Source organism: Sturnus vulgaris, chromosome 21 (assembly GCF_052056855.1).
Source record: "Sturnus vulgaris isolate bStuVul1 chromosome 21, bStuVul1.hap1, whole genome shotgun sequence".
NCBI classification, from domain to species: Eukaryota; Metazoa; Chordata; class Aves; order Passeriformes; family Sturnidae; genus Sturnus; species Sturnus vulgaris.
The window spans coordinates 4544516-4557772 of NC_142263.1; the positions used below are offsets into that span (position 1 = coordinate 4544516).

Here is a 13257-nt window from a genome sequence, read left to right on the forward strand (position 1 = left end):
ATTTATAATAAAAAAACCCCTCCAGAACACAGGAGTACATTAAAAAAAAACCCTTTAATTCAATCATATATATTTTAGGACACAGGGATTCTCTTCAAGGAAAGGTCTTATCATGAACTTGCAGGCTGTAATCTGACATAAATAACACCGGGGTGGATGTTCTGGGAGAAAAATAATCTTTTACATTCCTGACAAGGGGACTGCAAATAAATATATTTCAAAATAGGATGGGCTGACAGTGATTTTTCTGTGGTCACACAACACACAGCTTGCTGCCAGTGCCCACAGAGTATATAACAATCATGTACACCTCGAACATTTACAAATATACACGTGGAGAGCTGTGACAGCACAGATCAGTGCATGAAATCAGGAACTCAGAGTCTCTCTCCTTCTTTTTCCATATTCACACCTCTCTCTCTTTTTTTTTTTTTTTCTCGCTGCAGATTTTAGACTTACTGGAAAAGCACTGGGGGGGAAAACACCCCTGCAGAGTCAGAAAATCTTAAGGTAGGAGGGCTGGAAAGTCAAAAGTCACCTCATCCTCCTGCTGGGGTGACAAAACTGAACAGCAAATGGGCAATTTTTTACTGCTGCTGTCAACAGGAGGAGTTTGCTTGTCCTTTTGCACGGAGCAGGCTTTTCTCTGAACCACTGCAGGGTGCTGGTCCTGCTCTCCTTGCAGCTCTGCAGGAGCAGTCGTGGTTCTGCCTCCTCCCCACCTTACGGGCAGGTCCCCGTCTTGTTTGCCCACGATGGGAAGGTTTGCAGCTGGAACAAGGATGAAGCCCAGGTGTTGATGGCCAGATTTATGGTCAGAACTCCCAGAATGTTGAGTACAAACCCAGCTTTGGCCTAGAATTTTAAAAGAGAAGCGTTGTTAGCGGCCCTGAGCACTTTTATTCCTTCCTTGATGGTCAGGATGGTTTGCACGGTTTGATTTTCTCTTTGGAGTTTTTGTCATGCCTCCACCAAATTGTATTTAAGTTGGTTTTCTTCACAAATATAATTTGTATAAAGGGAAAGGTTTCCATTGGATAAAACTCCTAAAACTAGAAGTCCCCAAATCCTTTTAATCCACTTCTCTTCTGACCTGGTATTTCTCTCTAATGTTACTTTGGGTTTCTGCTTGGATCAATTATAACTTAGGGAAGTTATCAAGAGACATGGAACTGCTGTCCTTGCATCTTTAGTGATTTTTTGAGGCATCAGGGAACCCAGTGAGAGGTGCCAGGCTGTTCCCTGCCCCTGCAGAAGGACTGCCCAAGTGACAGGGCTCTTTGACACCCTCATGCTCTATATTTGGGTTTTTCAAGCAGTTAGGCATTGAAAGCTCTTATAAAATTTTCAAGAGGCCCTGGATGTTCTTTGAAAGCTCATTAACACCTTTCTAAGATTCTCAGAGTGTATTAGAGACAGTGTGACCCTTTATTAATGCACACATCCTCTTTCCACTTGACATAAGCTGGGCACGCTGACTTTTCCAACACCCCCCCAAGAAGACCCAGCATTAGGAAAATGAAAGATCAAACCTAGGGGTGAAAATTCTAGGAAGAAAGTGTTGGGGTTTTTTTTCTTACCATATCAATAACCTTGAGCTGTCCATAGGAGAAGACAATGGCATTGGGAGGAGTTGCCACAGGGAGCATGAAGGCCAGTGATGCAGCGAGTGTGCAGGGCAGCATGACATAGAGAGGGTTGAGGCAAATCGCTTCAGCCTGTGCACAAAAAGAGAGCAGAGATGATGGTTTTCATACCTAGAAATGCACAGAAACCTTTTGGCAGAAATCTGGTTGTATTTGTCCATGTCAGAAGGCTCATTCTTCCCCAAACACTGCAGCCACTCATATTTCGGTGCTGCTTTAGACGAGTCCAGCACCTTTATGCAGCAAATGCAAGAATTGATTTTGTGGTCAGGGCTTTGTGTTGCTGCTGTATAAATGGATAAATAATGCTTATATTCAGCTCTAAACCCTGGCTTCAGATTGGTTAAGAACAAAATTAAATTATCAGGGGAGGCAGGTGAAGCCCTGAAGGTGAGAGCTTTGGTTTAGGGGTTGGCTGGGCAACCTATGCAAAAAGATTTTGGAGGAGCTCATTCCAGTTTCTATCTGGAGCCAACTTTTCAGTTTGCAGAAACTCTGTCTACCCCAGCAACAGGAATCTCCTGTGGAAATGCAGAAGTCTGAATTGGGTCGTGCTGTCACCTTCACAGACTTCTGGAAGGCTGGTGCTGGGGGTGCAGTACAGCCAAGGAATGTTGCAGGCAAGGAAATGCTGCTGCTCTTCTGTGCAGAGCAAATTGGAAAAAAAAAGTACAGCTGGCAGTGACCTCACGTTCAGGCCAGAAGGCAAAGTCATCGTGTGCCAATGAATTTAATCCCTTTGCTTTTCACCAGCAATGATTTTGGAAAGGTTGAACTAAGCACGGTGTGTGTTCCTGTGTGCACACACAGATTTTTGTTTCAAGCCTTGTACCCCCGATGGGATGCAGGAACCAGTGCCAGTTGGTTTTGACAACTGAGGAGCTGAAAACTGTCCTTATAAGAGTATTTTGAAATGCTGGGACTCACCATTGAGGCCAGAATGGGGAGGAAGAGGGTGGTGGTGGCCACGTTGCTGGTGCACTCGGTGAAGGTGGCGATGAGGAGGCTCAGCAGGAAGGCAATGGCTGGGTGGGGGATTTTCTCCAGAGGGGTCAATTTGCTGCCCAGCCATCGAGACAGACCAGATTCCTGCAACACAGCAAAGAGGGATGCCAGGCTGGAGAGGCAGAGCCACATCCAGGCCCTGTTGCAGTTCTCCTCCCAGTTCAGCATCCCCTCTCAGAGCAGCTCTCATGCAAAGTGCTGTCTGCACAAAAACACAGCCACTGCTCACAGACAGCATTATGCAGCAGGTGATATAAAAATAAGCATTATTTCCCTTCCAAGGAATTGGAAAGTAGGAGATCCTGCATTTATAGTGCATTTTTGATAGTAAATAATTATTTCTCTGTTCAGATCATTGCTTGTATGTGATCAATATTTGAGGCACTTTTTTTTATATAACCAAAGGTATTTGAATTCATTTCCTAAAATATTTTTATATTTATATCTTATCAGATGCTGTAGTAATTTATATTACTATATAATATAGTAATATATTATATATAAATGTAGTAATTTCATTGCATTGCCTGAGATCTTGATAATTGTTTGAATCTTTTCACACCCTTCATCCTTGTCAGTCACTGGAAGTAGCAGCATCCTCTCTGTCATTCTGGGCTTTCTGCAGCAGTTTTCATGTATTTGCTTCTTTATTCTAGGATAAATTAATATTATTTCTTGAATATTTCCTTTTCCAAATATGCACTTTACATTTTAATTTTGATCTTTGAATTCTAAACTGGTATTTCTAGGCAGCTGAAGCCTTTTAGACTTTCTTTATTGTCTACAGATTTAACAAAATGAATTGTCTGGTCCATCACTTAAATCATTACTGAAAAATTATGTGTAGCACTGGACTCATTCGGCAGATGTCTTTTACCTGCTCCTGAAGTTTCTCTAGCAAGCTCTACATTTCTCTTCTAATAGTTTAATTGGAATCCTATTTCCATAAATCCTTGGTTTGAAATACTTTGGAGACCCCTCTTGGGTAAATCATCTCCTCACGCTGGCCTGCATCAATTACATTTTATTTAAAAGAACCTTTAAGGTGCTGGGGCAGTTCTTCAATCAGCCACTTTTCTAGAAGCACAGTTAATTGTGCTGCCCTGATTGGCAGTGCCATCCCATGGCACGGGGAACAACCAGGATTTGTCCTGATCCCAGGGCTCCGGGAGCCGGGGAAAAGGAGCATTTGATGCTCCCAGTGTGCCCTCTTGTGTCCTGGGACAGCGCGGGGTGCAGGATGGAAAAGGAACCACCCGGGAAATGCCAGGTGAGCAGAGGAATGTTACCTCACTGCCTTTGGCCAAGGCGAAGCCACCTCCCAGCAGGAACACGATGTTCCACGGCATCTTCTCCTGGACCGCTTTCCAGCTCAGCAGGGGTGGAGGTGCCCGGAACCTTCCCCCGTCCCCTGGAACCCAAAAGAGATTTTGTGAAGCCGCCTTTACACCCTCATAGAAAGGGCAGCTTGGTGGGCGGTGAGTTTGGTGTGAATATCAGGAATCCCTGCTGTCAGCAAACTCTGGAATTATCTCCTGAGGCAAACGCTGGGAGCACCATCAACAAAGGTTTTAAAACCTGACTTGCAAAAGCTCTAATGAATGATCTGTAGCTGCTCCCACAACAGTAGGAGGCAGGGAAGGGTGAGTTGAAGGTGTGGCAACAACTCCCTGTGTTTCTGTTAAGCTGTGGATTCCCTCCTGAAGAATTCCAGCTCAGAATCCTTTACAAATGTGTATGACAGGGGCAGGGACGCTGCTGGGATGAGAGTTTCCTAATTAGTTTAATGATGAGAAACAGAGAATTTAATGTGACGTGTGCTTTGCCAAATCTGAAGCACACAGCTGGTAGAGCAGCTTGAAGTGTTATTTAATATTTGAAATTTCCTTTGTAAACCTAAAATGTGAAAATTTCCCACATACCTATTTCAGAGAGTTGATTTTTGGTGGCTCACCTGTTTCTTGGTTGGGAAAGCCGGAAGGGAGGATGAAGAGCAACAGTGAAACGAAGATGGCGACTGTAGCATCGGTGACATAGCTGCGATAGAGCAGTCAGGTATTTACCAGCTGTGCTTTCAGCTGGGTAAAATCCAGACTATTTCATTTTAAATGAAATCTGATTTGAAATGAAATTCAAAACGAGGAGGAGAAGTGGCACTACCTTGTACCATCTTTGTTGAAGAGAACTGTTGCCCAGCCAGGGAAGAACCCAGGTTCTCTTGTAAACCACAGCACCACCAGGAGAATGAAGATGATCAAAACTTCTATTTCTGCAAATGTCATTTTGCCCAGTTTCTTGCTCTCTTCCTTGATGATTTCATAGGCTTGTTTTTCCTTAGCCTTAGCGGCAGGGCTGGCACCACAACCAAAATTCTTCTTAAAACTGGAAGAAAGTGGATGAGAAACGAGAGTTAAGAATCCAAATTTTATACTCAATCATAATGTCTTTATATGTATTTATGTATAAATATTGAAATTAAATATATTATAATTTACAACCATGGTGAGTAGGAGCTGCATGCCTTGACAAGATGATCAGAAAGAAGCTTCCTGCCCCTAAAAGCTCATTATTTAAATGTAAAGAAGTGAGATATCTGGGCACATGAAGAAAAAAATTACAGAATTACAGAATGGTTTGTGTTGGAAGAGACCCCAAATTCCATTTCATTCCAGCTTCCTGCCATGGGCAGGGACACTTTCCACGAGACCAGACAATGTTAATGGGATTGACAAGGCTGATTGATCACTGGGAAGTAAAAAATTGCCAAGCTTTTTAAAACAACAGAAAATGAGAATTTTAAAGGAGGAATTTGAAGGCGAAAATATAATTTCAGGTGTTACAGCACTCTTTCCATGTAAAATAAGGGAAGATGGGATAACACAACCATGATAGGCTGAGTGTTCAGCAGGCTGGCTGTGTGGGGTGATCTGCACCAGAACTAGCACAGAACTAATCCTCTACATCTGAAACAACCCTGGTCACAAAGGCATTTACCAGCTCCCTGTATAAATCAATTTCCTGCTCTGGAGCACAGCAATCTCCTAGGACACAACAGAATGCTGCAGAACAGGTCATATGCACTTAGAGCTCCCTATTTTCATCTGCAGAGTACATTTAGCTGGGATTTGATCAGATTCCTCAAAGAAAAACGTGCAGAATTTTAACAGGCACCGAGTTCTGCTCTCTGCTGTGTGTCAGGACTTTGTCAGGTGCTGTGGGATTTTTCTCATCAATAAAAGGCGTTGAAGAAGCCCCACCAGGTGGATTTCAGGGGTACTCACTTGAAGCCCAAGTACAAGATCTGCAGCCAAACCCAGGCCAAAACCAGCAGCACCAACATGGTGGGGAAGGCAAAGGAGAACCAGGAGGCAAAGTTGATGATGCCACCATTCTCTTCATAGATGCTGCAAAATGCAGGTGGCTGTTAGCATCCAAAATACCACATTCTCTTCTGTCCTTCATTAATGAGTCAGAAAGGGGGAGGTTCTGTGGGGCCCATTAAGGAAGAGAAGCTCACTTTCCCAGGAAAGGGACCCAACTGATATTTTCTTTCTCTGTGCTGCCTGGCAGTCAGCTGTAGCAGAATGCTGCAGTTTGGAGGGTGTGTAATCCCAGACTTACTAATTAACTTGTCCTTGCAGCACCAGATTTGGTGTTGTCCCAGTCAGAGTGGCAATTCCTCCAATGCTGGATGAGTAACAAATACAGAGGGACATCCCCTTGGAGAGTTCCAAGTGTTTCTTCTCCATCATTTCCTTTCTCCTTCTCCCTTCCTCAGCTGTCAGGACATTAGAATTACCTAGATCTGAAGGAACAAAAGAGATACAGGATCTATATTGGACAGGAAAAGGCCTTGGGCCTGCATAATTTAATATTTCAAGGCTAGCACACAATGGATTAAAAGCTGAAGGAACCAAAGTTCCTCATTTTCAGGCTGGCATTGTTAATTTTTTATCTCCCGCCCATTTTCACTGGTTGTCTTGATGAAGAGCAGTTTTTAAGAGGGGAATTTGAAATGTGTGACAAAGTTTGAACTTACTGCTGACACTTGGGCAATGTGTGAGCTGCATGTGGTGGGGAGTGAGGCAAGAATCCAGGGAATTATAACAGAGCTGGAGGAGCTGGGCTGAAGGGAACTTTTTTCTGCACCAGCACCTGTCTACTGGCACTGAGATTTCTGTTCAGAAACACTGGAATCACCTCAAAAATGGGGAGAGGGTAAGACAGCTGGTAAAGAGTTATTGTTGCTTGATTGTGTACCTTTGGATTAGAAAGATAATTTTAATCCCTAACCTTCCAGCTGGAAACAGGCCAGAAATCTTCTCTTGGGAATTCCCTATTATATGATAAGTTACACAGTAGATAATAATTGAACTGGCAGAATTATGCAGGGAAAAAGCAAGCCTGATGTAAAAGCTTCCCCTAGTGGAGAATTTGTATTTTTTTGTCAGTTTATTGAATATTTATGGCTTATTTGTATTTTTGATTTAATTCAACCAAGTCGGTAGCTCACTGTGGTTTTGTCTGGTTCATGGAGGAGCCTCATCAGTGCTGTGTGGAGCAGTCAGGATGCTTTGGGGAAAATCTTCTTTTAGAATTTACTAGGAGCTGTTATGGCAGAAGAAAGCACCAGGCCATCCTCCACCACTCTGAAAAGAAAACCACCCACAGCCCACTCACCTTTTTCCTCTGATTCTTTGAAGCTGTCAGGTGACTTTTCCTGCAGCTCGAAGGCTTTGTTGGTGTGCTCAGACGCTTGGTCAATGCTCTCAGACTCCAGTTCTGACTTGTGCAGCTGCTCCATCACTGCCTGTGCTATGGGGACCATCATGGCAGTGGTGGCTGTGTTGCTGATCCACATGGACAGGAAGGCTGTCACTGCCATGAAACCCATCAGGAGTCTGAAATGAGAAGGTTTGGGAAAGCTGGATCAGAATTCAGCCCTGCAATGCTTTTTTTTTTTTTTTTCTTTACTAATGCTGGGTTTGGAAAATGCTCAGCAGTCCCCACCCAGCATTTCCTCCCTCCTTGGTTTACTTTGTGAGCAGCACAGTTAAGGTTTAACATCGATTTTTCTTTTTCAACCAGTTTTTTGACATTCTTATGGCTAAGAAAGTGGAAGCTGGTAGCTTGGAGCAAGCAGTTTATCCAGTCAGATCCTGCTTATTCCACATCCTTCCGAGGATGAAGACATTTCTCAATAACACGTTAATGCGTTATAATATATTTTGCAGAGGAATTGCAAGCTGAATTTGATCCCAAATGGCAATCAGTTTAAGCCATAAGGAAGATGATCTCTCTTTTTTTTTTCTCTTGTTATTTTATCCCACCTCTATTATTTAAAATTCTCTTCTTACTCATCTAAAATTCTAATCCTCGTTTCAGTATTACTCTGTTATTTGTCTCAAAATTATTCTGTAGATGAGATGTAGATTATACATCAGATGAAAAGGGGTTTATCTTGTATGCATTATTCTATTGCTTTGCAATTTCCTTCAGTATTCCCCCTTCTTATGAGCTGAAACAGATTAAACAGGGTGATGTAGACTGTGCATAGCTTAAAGTTCTAGTCTGGAAAACATTTATTGTTTTCCAAACAAGCATCCTCATATTTTTTCCTTCTCTTTGCAATCAGCAGCAGGCAGAGTGTCCATGTTTTCTGTGCTCCAGCTGTGATTTTTCCTGACTGTCCAAAACTGCTCCTGGCCCAGCCTGGCAGCACCTTTCTTTTTCCAGCATTGACTCTCTTGTTCCTATTTCTCCACCTAAAAGCCCTTTGGAATTAAAAAACAAAACAAAACAAACAAAAAACAAAGCAAACAAAAAAAAATACCCATCAGGTGTGTAACACCTCAAAGGATCCCCATTTGCAAGGCTTGCTCAGGCACTAACTCACTCGGGCTGTTTGTAGGAAAGAATTTGCAGGGGAAGATTTGCAAATTCCCATCAGAGATGGGGTCTAATGCAACAAAATCCTTTATCCCACAGCATTTCCAGCACTGTAACTCACAGGGCTGGCCTGACACCAGTGATGAGCAGGACCCCCAGAGCCACTCGCTTGTGCAGGTTCCACTTCTCAATGGCAATGGCCATCATCAGGCCCCCCAAAAAGAGCATGTTGGTGTCCTTCAAGTATTCCTGAGAGACCTGTGAGGTGGGAGAAGGGAGTCACAAGAGAGGGGACATTTTCTGATGGAGTTTATTCCAAAGGCATTAGCAGGGAGTAGCTCTGGGTTGCATCTGAACGGGGAATTTGCTTTGATTTTGGATTAGCAGCTGCACCCAGAGCTCTCTGTGGGCTCATGCAAGTTCTAGTCCACGGAGAAGACAGAGAATAATAATAATAATAAAGTTAAAATAAAATCATAATACTATCAATAATATAAATATAACGATTATGATGTTAATCATAATATAATCCTGGGGAATAATCCCAGAATAAAAGCAGCTGACTGATTAATACATGGAGCAAGGTCTCTTACTGTTGTTGAATCCATGATATTCATTAGTGGGAACATCAGGACGGGCAGGAGAGCTGTGACAGCCAAAGGCAGGGCTTCTGTGCACCAGAAAAGTGCCATCACTATGATGACATAACCACATAGTGCCTCCTGCCAGGGGAAGGGGACATGCAATCAGAACATGCTGAACATCGAACCCAGGGCTTTTCCAGAAGCCAAGGCCTCATAATTACATTCACTGCCTGATAAAGGGATTACAGAAAAGGTTATTTCGTTATTTCCTGTGCTTCTCTCCCATCTAGCCTCTGACCCATGCAGCCCCTAATCAAACAACAAACTGTGCAGCAATCTTGTCAGAACTCTGAGGAGAAGATGAGGCCTTCAGGGGGGTAAAAATAGTACCAGAAGGAAGGAAACATGGGTGACTTTGGACTTTTCATGATAAGGGATTGGCAATCATTGAATAGGCTTCTCAATTGTGCTGATGGTGTTATATTCTGTATTTATGTCCTTGAGTTGTAGAATTAGTTACTGATCCAATCAAGGCTTCTCCACCTGTTCCTGCATGGGCTTCAGGTCACAGCCCATGTGAACCACAGCTGATCTCAACAGCCTGGACTCCTTGTACAGCAAATACTTTAATAACTTTTCACTGGATTTTTAGCTTAGTAGAGACTTTGAAATGCTCACTGGTCACAGATCATTTCATCTTCCACTGACTGTCTTGTTTGAGGAAAATGAGATCCCCTATTTCACGTCAGTCTTTTTCTTAGAAAACCTCATTCTGCTTTGGACAACCACTCCAAATTTAATATAAAAATGTTTCAGTCGTTCCCTGTACACTGAAAATATTCAAAATTACTTGTCACAACAGTGGCATTTGGTTAGGCTGAGAGAGAAATAAGAGGAGGTTTCGGTGTCTTCTGCGTTTTGGAACTTGCACAACTGTGGGAGACACCAAAGCCAAAGGAAGAAAACCATGGATGGGTGGTCTTGGATAAAGGATGTCCACTAAAATATACTGCTCAGTAAGAATGAAACTGTAGTGATGCTTTTTGAGGCTGGATTACAGAGGATTAAACCAAGGAGCTGGAATAATGGGTGGCAGGATTGAATTTGGGATGCTTTGGAACACGCTCAGGAATTCCAAACGTGGTGTGGAGGTTACAGAGCTGCTGAAGGGAAAGGATGAGCAGGGAGCTGAGCAGTCCAGAGGAAAGAAGGAGCCAGCAATTAGGTGTGAATTATCAAAGCAGCCAGGCTGAAGAAGTAAATCTGAGAGATTCCCAAAGATATGAAAATATTCCTTTTTGAGCCTTATTTTTGAACGAGGGTATTAAGAACCTTAATTATTCATCCTGCTGATCACTGGGAGTAATTTGGCCTTTTGACAATCCTTTTTCTCCATTTTTTGTTATTAAAAGACACAGATGTGTGCCTTTTGAGAGACCCTAGTAGAGCTTTGGGATGTATCTCACAGGCACAGTGTCTTCCAGCCTGCTGTGAACAGGCTCTCAGTAAAAGCTGGAAAAAAGGTTTTCCCAAAGTCAGCCATCCTGTAAGGACATTCATCTGCCTTTAAGCAAGACTTTTAGAATTGTTTGCTCTCAATTATAATAGCTCAGTGTCCAGTGCTATGTCATTATAGGGCAGGTTAATAGATCAACAGAATAGAAAAAATGTGAAATTCCACCCTGTAGCTGCTGGCTCACATCACTGTGCGCAGAGGCCCCAGCTTTTCCTGCTCAGCAGTGGCACAGTGCACAATTTTAAACTCCAAAAACCTTCTTAAAGGTTTCCTTAAGTTGCAAAGGGAAAAATCCAGGATGCCTTCAATTTTCTTCTTGTTGCTGACTGCATAGAAACCAGAGAGAGTCAAAGGGGAACCGAACCAAGACTGCCAAATGATTCCACAAGTAACTCCAAGGACTCACTGTATGTAACAATGCCCAAGTGAGTTTGAACTTGTGGCCTCAGGACAAAAAAAAATAAAAAAATCTCTGTCTCCTTAGATCTTTCCTGATCCTGATCTCTTCACTTCAGTAACTCCTTTGCCTTTCAGTAACAGAAAATGAACTAGCAAAAAAAGGTACTTTTCCTTTTTCTTTTTTTTTCCCCTTCCCAGAGAGCTTTTAAGTAATAATTTAAACTATTTTATTTACCTAGTGAGGGAATGAGAGGCCACACCTGACCAGCTGCCACACTCAGAGCTGTGAGAAGGACAGAGCTTTGGGACAGGGAAGAGTTAGGGAGGTGCAGAATGAAGTTTGGAGAAGGAGTCTAAACTGGGAATCAGCAGGGATTGGGAAGCAGAGACCAGAGGGAAGAGTTAGGACATGGTGAAAGAGAAAGTGACAGGAGGGGCAGCTTGGGACGAGCTATCTCGTGGTGCTGGGGCTGTAATAAGAGACCAAAGATTAGATCTTTCTGCATGAAGAGGCTGGGAGTGCAAGAAACTATGAAGAAGCAGCAGAAGACTGGGAGTCTGTCAGCTCACAGCTCTCTTTTTAAATAATCAATGCCCCAGAAATACCTGCCCTGATACTACAGCTCCTCAGTCAACTTTTCCTGAAGGAACCCTAAGTCAGGTGTCTTCCAGAACTTGGTGTTTTAAATTTTAAATCCTTGTTTAGGAGGATTCTTACAGAAATATGTTAAAGCGAGACTGAAATGCATGGTGTTTTCCCTAATGTATCAGAATATCTTGTCTGTTTAAAAATGCCTCTTCTAAGCAGCAGTGACAACAAGGAAAAAAAAATAAAAGAAAGCTTAGGTCCACACCAGTAATCTTCAGCATAGAAAGTCCTTTAATCTCACACCACTGAGTGTTCCTCCAGAAGATGCAATCACAGATGTAGCTGCTCATCCATCTATACCCCACTGCTTTTATACTGCCCCAATATGCTCAGGTCTCCAAGCAGGAGATGCTCTAAGAACTTCTTGACCCTTGAAAAGAGCAGCTCTGAGACGTGGAGGGCTTTTAAACTGAATTTTAAAAGTTCCTTACCTTGGTAGGCAGAACCAGAGGCAGAGGGAGGAACAGGAGGGGTACAAAGACAACGATGAGGTAGTTCCTGCAGGCCAGCACTGCCTGCCAGAAGAAAGCCATGGTGCTGGAGCTAGCCCAGTGCTGAACGGGCTGGAATCTGCTGCTTGGAGCCTATATAAACACCAGGGAATATTAACCATTGACCTCGGGAGATTGGGTGTTGTTTTTGGAACTGTAATCGGAGAAAGAAGGAAGAGAACAAAGAAGGGAGGAGACAGCAGAAGGGTGTCAGAGCAGGAACTTTCACAAGAAAATATTTCAGAAAGGTGATAAATCCATTGGAGAATTAACTCCTTGTGGAGCAAGTGGGTTTTTGAAAGCATCCTGGAATGACCTATGCTTTCAAAAAAGAATATTAATGGTTTTCTGTCTAATAATGCCTTCTTTGAATAGGTACTGTTATTCCTCCTATTAAAAAGGAGAAATTGCTCCCTCCAAAAGAGGTTGAAAAATTATTTCAATTTTAGAAAAATATGGGTAACACTGAAAATGACATCTGCATCTGTAATGCTCAAATACAGGGATTAGAAATGCCAGTATAAAATGTTATACAAACATCATCTTTTATGATGTTTATGTTTGTTCACTGAGAAATTAACTTTGGGTAGCAAAAACCGCTGGGCAGAGCTGCTGCCAGCAGGTGCCACATCCAGTCCCCACACAGAAAGGGACTGACAGTCTTTACCTTAGTTCTTAGTGGATTGGGAAAGATTTGGCTACAGGGGATCCCTTTGCAGACACTGGGCTATTTCTTTTTTCTCACATTTTTGATCTTGCAGGTTTATAAGCACAGCTTTGGGAACTTACAGGGTGTATTGGGGGGGAAAAAATTAAGAAGAGAAGGTAGTACAGGGAAATTACCAGTGATTCTTGTCCCAGTTACAAGCAACTTCCAAAATACAAGCTGTGAATCATTAGATTCTATACATTACAGTAATAGTACTAAACATTTTAAGTCCAAAGGGTATTCCTTGTTAATGCCACGTTGATTGCTTTGTCAGATCATCCAAGTATATCTCTCAGATAATGATAATAATATTTCCATTTTATTGGTATAAATCATCTTGTCTGTTTATAGCTTACTCAAGAAGAGACA

At 42.6% G+C, this 13257-nt stretch overlaps 1 protein-coding gene across 1 annotated transcript; it reads right to left on the bottom strand.

Annotated features, from left to right (window-relative positions):
• Positions 1 to 421: 421 nt before the first annotated feature.
• On the bottom strand, positions 422 to 12330 carry LOC106853414 (solute carrier family 13 member 2). Its single transcript, XM_088177119.1, has 12 exons — positions 12120 to 12330; positions 9134 to 9262; positions 8662 to 8798; positions 7332 to 7552; positions 6273 to 6456; positions 5933 to 6055; positions 4812 to 5033; positions 4606 to 4688; positions 3941 to 4062; positions 2574 to 2735; positions 1581 to 1718; positions 422 to 855 (listed from the first exon to the last, which is right to left on the bottom strand). Exons 1-12 carry the CDS (start codon positions 12219 to 12221, stop codon positions 724 to 726), a joined length of 1755 nt encoding a protein of 584 aa, XP_088033245.1. The 5' UTR covers positions 12222 to 12330; the 3' UTR covers positions 422 to 723.
• Between the last annotated feature and the right edge of the window lie 927 nt (positions 12331 to 13257).